General features: G+C 32.0%; 3 protein-coding genes across 5 annotated transcripts; 1 reads left to right on the top strand and 2 right to left on the bottom strand.

Annotated features, from left to right (window-relative positions):
• Window positions 1–9044: 9044 nt before the first annotated feature.
• On the bottom strand, window positions 9045–9770 carry LOC106352392 (stress-induced protein KIN2-like). The gene is made up of 3 exons (XM_048746053.1): window positions 9628–9770; window positions 9379–9447; window positions 9045–9258 (listed from the first exon to the last, which is right to left on the bottom strand). The coding sequence occupies exons 1-3, from the start codon at window positions 9682–9684 to the stop codon at window positions 9178–9180; spliced, it is 207 nt and encodes a 68-aa protein (XP_048602010.1). The 5' UTR covers window positions 9685–9770; the 3' UTR covers window positions 9045–9177.
• Window positions 9771–10282: 512 nt separating this feature from the next.
• On the bottom strand, window positions 10283–12818 carry LOC106349218 (S-adenosylmethionine decarboxylase proenzyme 3-like). Of its 2 annotated transcripts, none has more exons than XM_048746050.1 (4): window positions 12620–12818; window positions 12456–12519; window positions 11798–11955; window positions 10283–11610 (listed from the first exon to the last, which is right to left on the bottom strand). In XM_048746050.1, the coding sequence occupies exons 3-4, from the start codon at window positions 11936–11938 to the stop codon at window positions 10462–10464; spliced, it is 1290 nt and encodes a 429-aa protein (XP_048602007.1). In that variant the 5' UTR covers window positions 11939–11955; window positions 12456–12519; window positions 12620–12818; the 3' UTR covers window positions 10283–10461. The 2 variants fall into 2 exon arrangements, with proteins under 2 accessions (XP_048602007.1, XP_048602006.1); XM_048746049.1 differs by having other exon boundaries at window positions 10283–11708; window positions 12620–12814.
• A 204-nt stretch (window positions 12819–13022) lies between these two features.
• Window positions 13023–16998, top strand: LOC106352387 (protein trichome birefringence-like 20). 2 transcript variants are annotated; one of them, XM_048746048.1, is made up of 4 exons: window positions 13023–14444; window positions 14523–15719; window positions 15930–16414; window positions 16505–16998. In XM_048746048.1, exons 2-4 carry the CDS (start codon window positions 15045–15047, stop codon window positions 16788–16790), a joined length of 1446 nt encoding a protein of 481 aa, XP_048602005.1. In that variant the 5' UTR covers window positions 13023–14444; window positions 14523–15044; the 3' UTR covers window positions 16791–16998. The 2 variants fall into 2 exon arrangements, with proteins under 2 accessions (XP_048602005.1, XP_013647477.2); XM_013792023.3 differs by lacking the exon at window positions 13023–14444 and having other exon boundaries at window positions 14452–15719.
• Window positions 16999–17174: the final 176 nt, after the last annotated feature.

Below are 17174 nucleotides of genomic sequence, written 5' to 3'. Positions count from 1 at the left end.
TAAAACATCACTAAAGATTATGGGCTTCAGTATATAAAGAATTTACCAAAAACTCAATATTTTTGTATGGGTTAGCCCATAGATTTTGAGAAAATTTCAAAAAATATGACAATATTGTTTTAATGCCTAGTTGCATCCTTCACTAACATATGATGATGTTCAAAGAGGTTTGGAGTCTTTGTCGTCTCCGTTTATCAAGAAAATAATAATTTTATAGTGGTTATTCCATCGATTTAGGGAGTGTTATAAAGTTTTACTAAATTAATTGATAAAAACAATTGAACGATGCTCATTTACCATGAAAAAATTTTAGCATACATTAATACAAATGTAGAATATGGTAGAAATTTTAAAACATCACTAAAGATTATGGGCTTCAGTATATAAAGAATTTACCAAAAACTCAATATTTTTGTAGGGGTTAGCCCATAGATTTTGAGAAAATTTCAAAAAATATGACAATATTGTTTTAATGCCTAGTTGCATCCTTCACTAACATATGATGATGTTCAAAGAGGTTTGGAGTCTTTGTCGTCTCCGTTTATCAAGAAAATAATAATTTTATAGTGGTTATTCCATCGATTTAGGGAGTGTTATGAAGTTTTACTAAATTAATTGATAAAAACAATTGAACGATGCTCATTTACCATGAAAAAAGTTTAGCATACATTAATACAAATGTAGAATATGGTAGAAATTTTAAAACATCACTAAAGATTATGGGCTTCAGTATATAAAGAATTTACCAAAAACTCAATATTTTTGTACGGGTTAGCCCATAGATTTTGAGAAAATTTCAAAAAATATGACAATATTGTTTTAATGCCTAGTTGCATCCTTCACTAACATATGATGATGTTCAAAGAGGTTTGGAGTCTTTGTCGTCTCCGTTTATCAAGAAAATAATAATTTTATAGTGGTTATTCCATCGATTTAGGGAGTATTATGAAGTTTTACTAAATTAATTGATAAAAACAATTGAACAATGCTCATTTACCATGAAAATGAATTTAGTATACATTAATACAAATTTAGAATATGGTTAGAAATTTTTAAACAACACTAAAGATTATAGGCTTCTGTATATAAAGTATTTACCAAAAACTCAATATTTTTGTAGGGGTTAGCCCATAGATTTTGAGCAAATTTCAAAAAATATGATAATATTTTTTTAATGCTTAGTTGCATCCTGCACTAACATATGATGATGTTCAAAGAGGTTTGGAGCCTTTGTCGTCTCCGTTTATCAAGAAAATAATAATTTTATAGTGGTTATTCCATCGATTTAGGGAGTGTTATGAAGTTTTACTAAATTAATTGATAAAAACAATTGAACGATGCTCATTTACCATGAAAAAGAGTTTAGCATACATTAATACAAATGTAGAATATGGTAGAAATTTTAAAACATCACTAAAGATTATGGGCTTCAGTATATAAAAAATGTACCAAAAACTCAATATTTTTGTAGGGGTTAGCCCATAGATTTTGAGAAAATTTCAAAAAATATGACAATATTGTTTTAATGCTTGGTTGCATCCTTCACTAACATATGATGATGTTCAAAGAGGTTTGGAGCCTTTGTCGTCTCCGTTTATCAAGAAAATAATAATTTTATAGTGGTTATTCCATCGATTTAGGGAGTGTTATGAAGTTTTACTAAATTAATTGATAAAAACAATTGAACGATGCTCATTTACCATGAAAATAGTTTAGCATACATTAATACAAATGTAGAATATGGTAGAAATTTTAAAACATCACTAAAGATTATGGGCTTCAGTATATAAAGAATTTACCAAAAACTCAATATTTTTGTACGGGTTAACCCATAGATTTTGAGAAAATTTCAAAAAATATGACAATATTGTTTTAATGCCTAGTTGCATCCTTCACTAACATATGATGATGTTCAAAGAGGTTTGGAGTCTTTGTCGTCTCCGTTTATCAAGAAAATAATAATTTTATAGTGGTTATTCCATCGATTTAGGGAGTATTATGAAGTTTTACTAAATTAATTGATAAAAACAATTGAACAATGCTCATTTACCATGAAAATGAATTTACTATACATTAATACAAATTTAGAATATGGTTAGAAATTTTTAAACAACATTAAAGATTATAGGCTTCTGTATATAAAGTATTTACCAAAAACTCAATATTTTTGTAGGGGTTAGCCCATAGATTTTGAGAAAATTTCAAAAAATATGATAATATTTTTTTAATGCCTAGTTGCATCCTGCACTAACATATGATGATGTTCAAAGAGGTTTGGAGCCTTTGTCGTCTCCGTTTATCAAGAAAATAATAATTTTATAGTGGTTATTCCATCGATTTAGGGAGTGTTATGAAGTTTTCCTAAATTAATTGATAAAAACAATTGAACGATGCTCATTTACCATGAAAAAGAGTTTAGCATACATTAATACAAATGTAGAATATGGTAGAAATTTTAAAACATCACTAAAGATTATGGGCTTCAGTATATAAAAAATTTACCAAAAACTCAATATTTTTGTAGGGGTTAGCCCATAGATTTTGAGAAAATTTCAAAAAATATGACAATATTGTTTTAATGCTTGGTTGCATCCTTCACTAACATATGATGATGTTCAAAGAGGTTTGGAGCCTTTGTCGTCTCCGTTTATCAAGAAAATAATAATTTTATAGTGGTTATTCCATCGATTTAGGGAGTGTTATGAAGTTTTACTAAATTAATTGATAAAAACAATTGAACGATGCTCATTTACCATGAAAAAAGTTTAGCATACATTAATACAAATGTAGAATATGGTAGAAATTTTAAAACATCACTAAAGATTATGGGCTTCAGTATATAAAGAATTTTCCAAAAACTCAATATTTTTGTACGGGTTAGCCCATAGATTTTGAGAAAAATTTCAAAAAATATGACAATATTGTTTTAATGCCTAGTTGCATCCTTCACTAACATATGATGATGTTCAAAGAGGTTTGGAGCCTTTGTCGTCTCCGTTTATCAAGAAAATAATAATTTTATAGTGGTTATTCCATCGATTTAGGGAGTATTATGAAGTTTTACTAAATTAATTGATAAAAACAATTGAACGATGCTCATTTACCATGAAAAAGAGTTTAGCATACAATAATACAAATTTAGAATATGGATAGAAATTTTAAAACAACACTAAAGATTATAGGCTTTAGTATATAACGAATTTACCAAAAACTCAATATTTTTTTAGGGGTTAGCCCATAGATTTTGAGCAAATTTAAAAAAATATGATAATATTTTTTTAATGCTTAGTTGCATCCTGCACTAACATATGATGATGTTCAAAGAGGTTTGGAGCCTTTGTCGTCTCCGTTTATCAAGAAAATAATAATTTTATAGTGGTTATTCCATCGATTTAGGGAGTCTTATGAAGTTTTACTAAATTAATTGATAAAAACAATTGAACGATGCTCATGTACCATGAAAAGGAGTTTAGCATACATTAATACAAATGTAGAATATGATAGAAATTTTAAAACATCACTAAAGATTATGGGCTTCAGTATATAAAAAATTCCCAAAAACTCAATATTTTTGTAGGGGTTAGCCCATAGATTTTGAGAAAATTTCAAAAAATATGACAATATTGTTTTAATGCCTAGTTGCATCCTGCACTAACATATGATGATGTTCAAAGAGGTTTGGAGTCTTTGTCGTCTCCGTTTATCAAGAAAATAATAATTTTATAGTGGTTATTCCATCGATTTAGGGAGTGTTATGAAGTTTTACTAAATTAATTGATAAAAATAATTGAACGATGCTCATTTACCATGAAAAAGAGTTTAGCATACATTAATACAAATTTAGAATATGGTAGAAATTTTAAAACATCACTAAAGATTATGGGCTTCAGTATATAAAGAATTTACCAAAAATTCAATATTTTTGTAAAGGTTAGCCCATAGATTATAAGAAAATTTCAAAAAATATGACAATATTTTTTTAATGCTTGGTTGCATCCTTCACTAACATATGATGATGTTCAAAGAGCTTTGGAGTTTTTGTCGTCTCCGTTTATCAAGAAAATAATAATTTTATAGTGGTTATTCCATCGATTTAGGGAGTGTTATGAAGTTATACTAAATTAATTGATAAAAACAATTGAACGATGCTCATTTACCATGAAAAAGAGTTTCGCATACATTAATACGAATGTAGAATATAGTAGAAATTTTAAAACAACACTAAAGATTATGGCTTCATTATATAACGAATTTACCAAAAACTCGATATTTTTGTAGGGGTTAGCCCATAGATTTTGAGAAAATTTCAAAAAATATGACAATATTGTTTTAATGCTTGGTTGCATCCTTCACTAACATATGATGATGTTCAAAAAGGTTTGGAGCCTTTGTCGTCTCCGTTTATCAAGAAAATAATAATTTTATAGTGGTTATTCCATCAATTTAGGGAGTGTTATGAAGTTTTACTAAACTAATTGATAAAAACAATTGAACGATGCTCATTTACAATGAAAAAGAGTTTAGCATACATTAATAGAAATTTAGAATATGGTACAAATTTTAAAACATCATTAAAGATTATGGGCTTCAGTATATAAAGAATTTACCAAAAACTCAATACTTTTTTAGGGGTTAGCCCATAGATTTTGAGAAAATTTCCAAAAATATGACAATATTGTTTTAATGCTTAGTTGCATCCTGCACTAACATATGATGATGTTCAAAGAGGTTTGGAGCCTTTGTCGTCTCCGTTTATCAAGAAAATAATAATTTTATAGTGGTTATTCCATCGATTTAGGGAGTATTATGACGTTTTACAAAATTAATTGATAAAAACAATTGAACGATGCTCATCTACCATGAAAATGAGTTTAGTATACATTAAGACAAATTTAGAATATGGTTAGAAATTTTAAAACAACACTAAAGATTATAGGCTTTAGTATATAAAGTATTTACCAAAAACTCAATATTTTTGAAGGGGTTATCCCATAGATTTTGAGAAAATTTCAAAAAATATGATAATATTTTTTTAATGCCTAGTTGCATCCTGCACTAACATATGATGATGTTCAAAGAGGTTTGGAGCCTTTTTTGTCTCCGTTTATCAAGAAAATAATAATTTTATAGTGGTTATTCCATCGATTTAGGGAGTGTTATAAAATTTTACTAAATTAATTGATAAAAACAATTGAACGATGCTCATTTACCATGAAAAAAGTTTAGCATACATTAATACAAATGTAGAATATGGTAGAAATTTTAAAACATCAATAAAGATTATGAGCTTCAGTATATAAAGAATTTACCAAAAACTCAATATTTTTGTAGGGGTTAGCCCATAGATTTTGAGAAAATTTCAAAAAATATGAAAATATTGTTTTAATACCTAGTTGAATCCTTCACTAACATATGATGATGTTCAAAGAGGTTTGGAGTCTTTGTCGTCTCCGTTTATCAAGAAAATAATAATTTTATAGTGGTTATTCCATCGATTTAGGGAGTATTATGAAGTTTTACTAAATTAATTGATAAAAACAATTGAACGATGCTCATTTACCATTAAAAAGATTTTAGAATACATTAATACAAATATAGAATATGGTAGAAATTATAAAACAGCACTAAAGATTATGGGCTTCATTATATAACGAATTTACCAAAACATCAATATTTTTGTAGGGGGTTTAGCCCATAGATTTTGAGAAAATTTCAAAAAATATGACAATATTGTTTTAATGTTTGGTTGCATCCTTCACTAACATATGATGATGTTCAAAGAGGTTTGGAGTCTTTGTCGTCTCCGTTTATCAAGAAAATAATAATTTTATAGTGGTTATTCCATCGATTTAGGGAGTGTTATGAAGTTATACTAAATTAATTGATAAAAACAATTGAACGATGCTCATTTACCATGAAAAAGAGTTTAGCATACATTAATACGAATCTAGAATATAGTAGAAATTTTAAAACAACACTAAAGATTATGGCTTCATTATATAACGAATTTACCAAAAACTCGATATTTTTGTAGGGGGTTGCCCATAGATTTTGAGAAAATTTCAAAAAATATGACAATATTGTTTTAATGCTTGGTTGCATCCTTCACTAACATATGATGATTTTCAAAAAGGTTTGGAGCCTTTGTCGTCTCCGTTTATCAAGAAAATAATAATTTTATAGTGGTTATTCCATCGATTTAGGGAGTGTTATGAAGTTTTATTAAATTAATTGATAAAAACAATTGAACGATGCTCATTTACCATGAAAAAAGTTTAGCATACATTAATACAATTGTAGAATATGTGAGAAATTTTAAAACATCACTAAAGATTATGAGCTTCATTATATAAAGAATTTACCAAAAACTCAATATTTTTGTAGGGGTTAGCCCATAGATTTTGAGAAAAATTTCAAAAGATATGACAATATTTTTTTAATGCCTAGTTGCATCAGGCACTAACACATGATGATGTTCAAAGAGGTTTGGAGCCTTTGTCGTCTCCGTTTATCAAGAAAATAATAATTTTATAGTGGTTATTCCATCGATTTAGAGAGTATTATGATGTTTTAGTAAATTAATTGATAAAAAAGTTATTGATTCCCATATGCCATGAAAAAGAACTTAAAATACATTAATACAAATGTAGAATGTGGTTAGAAATTTTAAAGCAACACTAAAGATTAGAGGCTTCAATATATAAACTACTTACCAAAAACTCAATATTTTCGTAGGGGTTCACATAGATTTTAAAAAATTTCAAAAAATACGACAATATTGTTTTAATGCATAATTGGATCCTGCACTAACATATGATGATGTTCAAAGAGGTTTGGAGCCTTTCTCGTCTCCGCTTTTCTAGAAAATAATGATTTTATAGTGGTTATTCCATCGATTTAGGGAGTATTATGAAGTTCTAAAAAGTTAATTGATAAAAAAGTTATAACGATTCCCATTTACCATGAAAAAAATCTTAAAATACATTAATGCAAATGTAGAATGTGGTTAGAAATTTTAAAACAACACTAAGATTATAGGCTTCGGTATATAAGTCATTTACCAAAAACTCAATATTTTCGTAGGGGTTGCACAAGGATTTTGAGTAAATTTCAAAAAATATGACAATATTGTTTTAGTGCATAGTTGCACTCTGCATTAACATATGATGATGTTCAAAGAGGTATAGAGCCTTTGTTGTCTCTATTTTTCAAGAGAATAGCGATTTTATAATGGTTAGTCCACTAATTTTTGGGAGTATATGATGTTTTATTAAATTAATTTATAAAAACAATTTAACGATCCTCATTTACCATGAAAAAAAGTTTAGCATACATTAATACAAATGTAGAATATGGTAGAAATTTTAAAACAACACTAAAGATTATAGGCTTCAGTATATAAAGTATTTACCAAAAACTCAATATTTTCGTAGGGGTTGTTAACACATAAATTTTGAGTAAATTTAAAAAAATACGAAAATATTGTTTTAATGCGTAGTTGCATCCTACTAACATACGATGATGTTCAAAGAGGTTTGAATCCTTAGTTGTCTCCGTTTTTCAAGAAAATAGTGATTTTATAGTGGTTATTCCATCGATTTAGGAAGTATTATGAAGTTTTACTAAATTAATTAATAAAAACAATTGAAGGATGCTCATTTACCATGAAAAAGAGTTTAACATACATTAATACAAATGTAGAATATGGTTAAAAATTTTAAAACAACACTAAAGATTATAGGCTTCAGTATATATAAAGTATTTACCAAAAACTCAATATTTTCGTAGAGAACACCTAAATTTTGAGAAAATTTCAAAAAATACTACAATATTGTTTTAATTACTAGTTGCATCTTGCACGAACATATGATGATTTTCAAAGAGGTTTGGAGCCTTTGGTTGTCTCCGTTTTTCAAGAAAATAGTGATTTTATAGGGGTTATTCCATCGATTTATGGAATATTATGAAGTTTTTCTAAATTAATTGATAAAAACAATTGAAAGATGCTCATTTACCATAAAAAAAGTTTATCATACATTAATACAAATGTAGAATATGGTTAGAAGTTTTAAAACAACACTAAAAGTTTGGAGCCTTTGTTGTATTCGTTTTTCAAGAAAATAGTGATTTTCATGACTTCACATTGTTAGTATTATGTTATTCTGTTCCTTCACGTTATTTTATATTCCATCTGTTTCATTTTAAGTGTCACTTTGGATTTGTGCACACAGATTAAGGAAACAATTAATTTTGTATATTTCCTATATAAAAACACAATTATATATACACCTAACCATATTTCAACCAATGGAATAATAAATTGTTAAATAAGATTAATAAATTTTGCATTGAAAATTGAAAACGACACTTATTTTATAACGAAAAAATTCCCTACAACGACACTTAATATGAAACGGAGGGAGTAATAATTTATATCACCAATTATGAAACTAATTAATGCAGTATTTTATTAAAATTTGTGAATTTTTAGTTAGATTTTTTCTCAATAGATTTTGTTATGACTAAAACTATAATTTAATTTTATTGTTAGATTATTATTAATATTCTTGTGAATTATTAAGATTTTTTTAAAAATATTATAGATTTATATGATTAATATAAATAACCATATAAACCATATGGATTAACTAATGAAATGGTCTTACTAAGACAAGGTAGATAAAAATAATGACTATATTATAATATAATAGATAATTAAATTTGTTATTATTTTCTAAATGCATAAATAGTTTTCATAATAGATATTTTATTAACTTATTTTCATCAAAAAAAAATTACTGTTGACATTATTTTTAACAAATTTAAATCAAGTATCTTCACCTTTCTAGAATGACATTTTATTTTTTTTTAATTTAAGAATTAATACACTGGCACCTTCAATAAATTTAATTTATCAAAACTATTATAAATTTAAAATTTATACAAAAGTTAATTACCGCAAGACATATGAAATAATGTTTTAAAAATTATAAAAACTATTATTACATAACATGTAATGAATAAATCTACTTTTCAAATGATAGTATCCTGCAATATTGCTGGAAATTATCTGGTTACATAAACATCAGAAGCAGCAGAAACGAGAATTAAAACCTTTCCAAATTTATTAAATAACTCAAAGAGAGGATTATAATAGAAAGTCAAAATGAAAGTTGTTCAGGTGTTCTTGTTCAGGCCAGTTTTGTCCTTGACCACATCTGCAGCTCCTTGTGCCTTCTGCTTCATCTGTTGTCCAGCCTACAATTCACGTTTACGGTTAAAAGACCGTATAAGTTTTTTTCTGTAATGTACGTGTGTTTTTGGTCTAATTTCAATATGGTTTTCTTATAAAATACACGAGAGACTGAGAAAACTAACATGTTGCATGGAGTCTTGAGCTGAAGCAGCAGCATCTTTGGCCTTATCCATCAAACCACTTGCCTTCTCCTGCGTTGACACATTTGAACATGTTCATAAGATACATTTTGCCAAATCTAAAATAAATTTAACAACCCCGTTTAGTGAAAAGAAAACAATGGATTTACATATATATATAGAAGTCTCTCATAGGTATGTATATCAACATGTATAACAAACAATCAATGACTTTTGACTGCAAGAGTTAACCTTAGTCTGGCCAGTGGCTTGGCCGGCTTGGTAGCTTAGGTTTTGCTTGTCTGACATTTTCTTTCTTGCTTAGAACTTAATCTGATGCTTTAATTGATTGCTTTGTGTCTGATGATGTAAAAATGTTGGGAGTGTTTGGTTGCTATTTATAACCCAAAGGGACGTGATTGGGTGTGTCTCCACGTGTTGAGGACACGACGATTGGTCCGAGAATGTTGCGTCCGTCGGTACGTGGCGCATTTAACCGTTTGACCAGGACATAAAAGGCTCGTTACGTACTTGTGTTTGTCGATCCCAGATCCGGAAAACTAGCCAAGTGATTATTCTTTCTAGGAAAATCACACATCCGGTACAACACCATCTCTCTCTCATCTCAACCAGCTTCTCATAGAGCAGTATGGCCGCCTTGTTGGAGTTCCTCTCTTGTATCAAATGCTCGTAAAGGTTTCTTAAGCGTAAGGATCCAAATAATGCCTATTGAGAGGGAAAACAAGTGTCTAAGGCCGGAGAGCTTAAAGCATGTTTGTTGGAGATACACGGAGTGGAACAAAACTTGTTAGTGGTTGTATTTGTATGTGCAAGTGCAACCTGTTATGTTCTAAACTTAGAGATCAATATCTTACAGTGCGCACGATAACAGAGAGAGAGAGAGAGATAGTATAAAAACCCATAGATCATAATAGCAAATATAATTGTCTTACATATACTAAAACCAGAATTCATATAAAGTAAAAAAGACACAACAACACAAGTGCTTAAGAAGAAGAGTAACTCAACTTCACAAGTCAATTATTCATTATTAATATTAAAAAAAAAAAAGCAAAAATAGTTCTGCTAGATTCCCTCGTCCTTCTCGTCCTCGCTGCTGCAGCTATTGTTGCTGCTCCACTCACACTTCAATGTAGATCTAGGCGACCCACAGTACTTGCCTAGCTTCTCAAACGTCTGATACATCACCGTTCCGCTCTCTTCTCCCAGAGACTCGAATGTCCTCTCTCTGCACCCGTAATCTTCCAAGTCTACACTTATCTCTGGCTTGTATGCGTTCACTCCAACGCTCGAGTGCACAGCCACAGAGAATTGTTTGGGCTCAAAGCAAGAGAGAACCCTTGTCACCAGCTGACTCAGGTCGAGAGTGTTGAAGTCATAACCCACAGCTTCGAAGCTAGCGTAGCTAAACCCATCCTCAGGGGTCACATGGATAGTGGAGATAGCATCTCCTTCAATGGAGTTCATAGAGTAGCCGCAGGGCTCGAACTCAAAGTCGCAGATCTGGGACTGAGGAAGGATCTTTCTGATTCCGGAGTTGTCGGTCATTGAACCAGTCTCGCCATTCTTGTAGAAGACAGAGGCTTTCTCCCTGTCTAGACCAGTCATGCACATCTCAAGCGTGTAGACATTGTTGCTGCTGGAGGACTGGCCAGAGGAGGCAGCATAGACATGCCATTTCTTTGTCTCGTCATCATTACCCATCAAGTAGGCAACGCTGTTCAAGCCCAGCTTAGTAAAGTGACCATCAAGAACAGAGACTTCCTCAGAGAAGCTCCGGTGAGGAAAAGGCTGGCCGCCAGGGCAGAGAAAGGAGCCCCGAGTGTACTTGACGGACTCGACACTCAGAGAGAGCTCACCGGCCAGCTTAAGAAGAGGCGGGATGGAGAGGAGGAGCTTGGTGGTGCCACAAGTCTTGATGATGACTTTGTAAGGGTAGACAAAGAAGCTGGACTCAGAGAGGACGTAAGAGTCCAAGTGATCGTTGGAGAGAGAGGAAACGATCTCGCAGGCAGCGGGAGTGAGTATTTCGTCAAGCTGGGACCTGGTCAGAGCACGGAGACCCAGGCCCTTGGAGTCTTGGAAGATGCTTGGCTCGAAGAAAGAGACCTCGAGCCTCTTCTCGTAGCCTTCGAAACCGATTGCAGACAAAGCCATGTCGCCTTGTAGTAAGAGGAGAGAACGATTGGATTGGGGAACCAAGCAGAAACGGAGCTTTGAAGAGAGTAAATTATAAACTGGAAACTAAAGAAAACTATAACTATAGTTGGAGACTCGGTGCACGCTACAACTCAGGATGGCCTCTTAGCGCACTGCAAAGAAAGTAAAACAATAACATTGTTAAGAAACTTGATACTGTCATGATTGAAGAGGATAATAAAATGATGGGGAAGAAGCATACGTTGGAGTAGACAGAAGATTTGAATTTCTTGATTCCACCGTTGGGTCGAACGTCTTCAATGCTGTAACCGAGGGGAGCTTCGTAAAACAAGGAACTACTACTACTGCTAGACTTCTTTTTACCACCTTTAGATTCCATCATAAGCTCATTCACGCGTTCTGTAATCAAAAAACCATATGGTTAGGTAAAGGTGAACAGATACTCATCAATGTTCAAAGTTTCAAAATTTCAATAACATATCTAAAAAAACGTTCAATACTCATTCTTAGATGAGACATATGATCAAATTGTTGCAGCAGATCTACAACTATGGTGAGCCTAAGATTACAGTTAACCCTTAAAAACAGTTATGTATTTAATCAAAATATAAGTATTTCAATTCAGATATAAAATCAATCTGTTATACAAAAACCAATAGCATATGCGTTAGATCAATCGACAACGTTTACTACTCATCCTAGCATAAAGGTTTACCAAACGAGACATGATTAAATTGTTTCATTATACCAATACAACAATATGAACCTAAGATTACGGCTAATCAATCCTTAAAACGTAACGATTTGTTATCTAACAATGAATATATCAACATAGCTCAGAATGATCAATCTCTTATACATAAACCAATACTATATGCGAAGATCAATCGAAAACTTACATATTTTATGAATTTTAGATCAAGAACACGAATTATGAATCCCTTCTTTCAACAGATACCAAACCTGAAAAATCGAGAATTCTTCATTAAGAAAACAATTTCGTGATAAAAACAATAATCAGATAGATCTGTAACGCAAAGAAAAAAAAAAACAAAAAGCTAACCAGATCCAGATGATTGGGGAGAAAGAGCGAGACTTTTGATCAATTGAAAACTCAGAAAGAAAACCCTAATTTGAAAGAAGGTTGAAGAAGATGATGATTTGGTAATGATGAGGGGGCGTTCGTGAAGAGAAAGCCAACGTTGAAACACTTTCTTTTATAAGCCCTAATTGCGCCACGGTTATTTACTTCTTTACCCTTTAACCTTAAACAGGCGAAAGCTCAGGACTCTCCTCAGCCGTTCATTTTCTTGTTCTATTTTTCAACGATAGGTTGCGTGATTCCTGACCACAGCTTAAAATAAAAGCAACAAATCTTATAATTAATACATTTTATTTTATTTATTTTATTTGTTTGTTTTCGTAGCCACTAGGAAACTTATTGTTTTGAACAAATATTTTGACATTATCTTTCCGCCTAGTATAACAAGCAACAACATTACTAGATAACTATCAACTAATTAAATAATGACACGTATATCATTCGGGCGAGTAGCTCGAGGTGGGCTGTCACGTAGCGCGGCCCAAAGAATCGAATTTTATTTTCTATTCGCCAAGGCTCTCCATTACCCTCTCGTGACTCATTCATGATTCCATTAGTCAACAAAGCTACAAACATAAAGATTATACAATTTTGTAATAATCAACACTGGACTTTTGATATGAAAAGTACGTAATTATTCTAGTCTAAAGGTGGAATTGTCTTTTGAAAAAGTATCTAGATTTTGTACAGACATACACACTTTCTATAGTTTATTTACCCACAGCCAAACAAAATAATTTATCTTTCACATTTGTAATAGTGAGATTTTCATACAAAACAGAACCATATACCTTCTTCTTTTACCTAGAAGTTGCTAGGATGATTCAGAGGGGGTTTCTGATAAGATATTCCCACCCAACTTGTCAAATATGATGACAGAAGAATATATTCCAACAAGATAGATAAAATGATATGTGTACAAGAATTCGAATCCCAAATCACATGGTATATGTTACAAGATTAAACCGTTTCTTTTTCTTACGGTTTGGTAATAGTCTTCTCAATTCTCATAAATCCAGTTTCAGTTCTTCAAAACGCTTTGATACCTGATGATGAATACAAACTAAGGATTAATGCCACAATTGTTTGTTAACTCAAAGAAAGCTCAGAGATTTACCAATCATAATCATCAACATCAATTGTTCACTAGAAGTGAGATAACATCGATCATCCATCATCAAGTTAAATCATGTCATGTCTTATTCATTCACTATCTGTTAACAAGTTCCCAAGAAGAGTTATTAAAACCAGAAAGTAAAAGACAAACCTTAATAATGGAGTAAGCCAATGGAAGCAAGGTATCTTGGATTCATTGCATCTTCAGGGAAAATTTTCAGAGCATGTATGAGTTTTATAAACGGTATTTTACCTCCAGTGTTATGATTTGGATACATTTAAGAAAGAAAAAGCTATGTCAACTTACAGGTCGTAAGCAAAACTTCACTCACCACTCATCTTGGCAAATACTTCAACAATGCTAAGCCCACTTCGAACACGCTTTTTTTTTTTTTTTTTTAACGATTGAACACGCTTTTTTTTGTCTGAAATATTTATATATACAAATTCATCTTTCAGATAAACGAATGCATCAAGTGAACAAAGGCTTAGAACCTTGTCTAAGAAACTCAAACAGAACAAGGGCTTTGCCATGTGGAGACTACTCAACATTGTTCTAGCTAGAACCGCTTTAGCTAATGTTTGCCTGCCTCCTCCAAATTTTCGATTCGTAGGAGCTGATCTGGCCATAACATTGTTAATGAAGCTATATTGCTCGCTGCTCGTAGAGGTCGGTCTTTAAATGGCCTTTTTGTTTCATCAAATCTTGTTGATTCCCGGGGTTTAAAAAGAGCTGATTGTTTTTCAGGTGGGGAAGTGGTGTCACGGGAAGATATAATGGAAGCTATAGAGAGGGCGAAGTATGGGATCAATGACAAGGAAGTGAGGCCAGAGACTTTAGGAAATGAGCTTAGCAAGCTGTTTCCATGCATGGATATGCCATCTTTGGCTGGGAGGAAGAGAACCGGTCCAGATCAAGATGGTTCACAAGGACCGTTTGGTTATCAAACTCTAAGCTAAACCAAACCGGTTTGAGAGCAAATCCACTGATTCCGAGTCTCTTTGCATCTGAAAATTTTGAAAAATGTAGCTTTTTGTTAGTTAACATACATTATATATACATAGCCTATAAAACTGCATCAAACATATAATGTAGAACACTGATTATGGTTGTTTTATTTTAGTAAATAACCTATTAGCTAACCTTGTTTCATGCTAATCCAGAGTCTTCGGCATCTCTCATATCCCTGAAACTAAAATAGATAATTCATTCCTAATCACTTTTTATTATTCTCTTTCTTAAAATGGTTTAGCTTTTGGCAATAACGAGATGGAACTTCCTGTAACAAAACTACGCATAGGACTAGTGATCTTCCCTCTTATACTACTTACAATAGCTCCAATCCTTTATCTTCTTTTTGGTTATCCTCTCTATTATTCATCACCATCATCAATATACAAGCGTTTAACAACATCATCATTGGAGAAACCTTTGCCATCGCTTTCTTCTACGTATAACCATTCATCCAGTCCATCACCGCTAATAGCGTCATCATCATCGGATCATGATGAGACATTATCTTCACAACCTTTGTTGGATGATAACGATTATGACGATACATATCATGGTCTCAAGCCACCATCATCTTTGCGTAACAACATTTCCATATCATCGTCAAATGTTGAGCATCAAGAAAAGGAGCATCGCCGGAAAAGGAGAAAAGCGAATGGATGTGATCTATTCTCCGGTGAGTGGGTTCCAAACCCTGAAGCTCCCTACTACACAAACACGACATGCTGGGCGATACACGAACACCAAAACTGCATGAAATATGGAAGACCTGATTTAGGTTTCTTGAAATGGAGATGGAAACCGAAAGAGTGTGATCTCCCTTTGTTTGATCCTTACGAGTTTCTTGAGATCGTTAGAGGAAAAAACATGGCGTTTGTTGGTGACTCCGTTAACAGAAACCACGTGCAGTCTTTGATCTGCCTACTCTCGAGGGTACCCATATTCTTATGCTTATTATATCCAATATATTTATTAATCAATTGCTTTGTTGTAGTATTATTTTATAAACAAAAATAAAAATGAAGTTCATCACATGTTCAAGTTTCCTAGTTACGTGGAGGATGCATGCAAGCATAAATTATTGATTCGATCTCACCATTTAGGTAATTGATGACAAGGCAAACATTAACCTTAACATTTCAGGTGGAAGAACCCGAGGATGACTCACGACAACAAGACTTCGACTTTAACTTCCAAAGATGGAAATACAAAACGTACAACTTCACAATCGCCACCTTTTGGACAACACATTTGGTTCGGTCCGAGGAAAACGGTCCAGCTGGTCCTAACTCATTCTACAACCTCTACCTCGATGAACCGGACCCTTCTTGGGCTTCCCAAGTCGCCGAGTTCGATTACATCATCATCTCCTCCGGGCAATGGTTTTTTCGACCACTCTTCCTTTATGACAAACAAAAAATGATTGGATGTTTGTATTGTTATATTCCCGGGGTCAGAAATGTCGGTGCACATTTTGCATATAGAAGAGCATTAAGAACAACGTTTAAAACAATCATAGGATTAGCGAATTTTAAAGGAGAGGTGTTTCTAAGAACATTTGCACCTTCACACTTTGAGAAAGGTGAATGGGATAAAGGTGGTAATTGCCTGAGAACTCGACCTTTTAGGTATGGTTTAACCGCCGTTAATCACTTTCATATTTTGTTTTGATATGAATGTTCTCTTCATGACATGAGCTATTTGGGTTTCTTAATTAGGAGCAATGAGACAGAGTTGGAAGGCATGAATCTGGAGACACACACCATTCAGCTCGATGAATTTCGCATTGCGAAAAGAGACAAAAACAAAAGTAATGGATTAAGTTTGAGATTACTAGATGTAACACAAATGATGTTGTTAAGACCAGATGGACATCCAAGCAGATTTGGACATAAACCTGAGGATAAAGTTATATTATACAATGATTGTGTACATTGGTGTTTACCAGGTCCTATTGATTCATGGAACGATTTTTTACTCGAGATGTTGAAAATAGAGATTTAGTATTTTTTTTTAGATCCATTCAAAAGTGAAATTAAGGTAATAGAATCTGCAGTTATTCGTATATGTAGTTATAGTACTGTTTCTTCTTACAGTGTGTTATATATTTTGAGATATGTGAGAAACAAAATTTCAACAAATTCAGATCTTAGCGAATGAAGGCCTAATCATTTTGTTGTGCATAAAATAATAAAAGACCATGATATAAATAACAATCTAACTACAAACTTTTGATAATCTTATATACTCAAAAGAGTAAAGTCAACGATATAGAAGTAACATGCAAAACGTACTTGCATTCCCGTGTTTCTGATCAAATATTTAAGTATAGTGTATTAAATACATTTTAAATATAATAAAAATACTTGATTATATGACGTAGCTGAC

This window comes from Brassica napus, chromosome C1 (genome assembly GCF_020379485.1).
Source record: "Brassica napus cultivar Da-Ae chromosome C1, Da-Ae, whole genome shotgun sequence".
NCBI lineage: Eukaryota > Viridiplantae > Streptophyta > Magnoliopsida > Brassicales > Brassicaceae > Brassica > Brassica napus.
The sequence above is the reverse complement of the archived record's forward strand: the minus strand, read 5'-3'. Positions and strand labels throughout refer to the sequence as shown.

What these genes read in the sequence shown, in the direction of transcription:
- LOC106349218 (XM_048746050.1), bottom strand. Translation starts at nt 11,938, where the DNA reads ATGATGGAATCTAAAGGTGGTAAAAAGAAGTCTAGCAGTAGTAGTAGT. An exon ending in AATCTTCTGTCTACTCCAAC is followed by an intron (nt 11,611 to 11,797) that starts GTATGCTTCTTC and finishes CTCTCTTCAAAG; the next exon opens with CTCCGTTTCTGCTTGGTTCC.
- LOC106352387 (XM_048746048.1), top strand. Translation starts at nt 15,045, where the DNA reads ATGGAACTTCCTGTAACAAAACTACGCATAGGACTAGTGATCTTCCCT. An exon ending in TGATCTGCCTACTCTCGAGG is followed by an intron (nt 15,720 to 15,929) that starts GTACCCATATTC and finishes TTAACATTTCAG; the next exon opens with GTGGAAGAACCCGAGGATGA. An exon ending in CTGAGAACTCGACCTTTTAG is followed by an intron (nt 16,415 to 16,504) that starts GTATGGTTTAAC and finishes TTTCTTAATTAG; the next exon opens with GAGCAATGAGACAGAGTTGG.
- LOC106352392 (XM_048746053.1), bottom strand. Translation starts at nt 9,684, where the DNA reads ATGTCAGACAAGCAAAACCTAAGCTACCAAGCCGGCCAAGCCACTGGC. An exon ending in AAGCCACTGGCCAGACTAAG is followed by an intron (nt 9,448 to 9,627) that starts GTTAACTCTTGC and finishes GTGTCAACGCAG; the next exon opens with GAGAAGGCAAGTGGTTTGAT. An exon ending in CTCAAGACTCCATGCAACAT is followed by an intron (nt 9,259 to 9,378) that starts GTTAGTTTTCTC and finishes CGTGAATTGTAG; the next exon opens with GCTGGACAACAGATGAAGCA.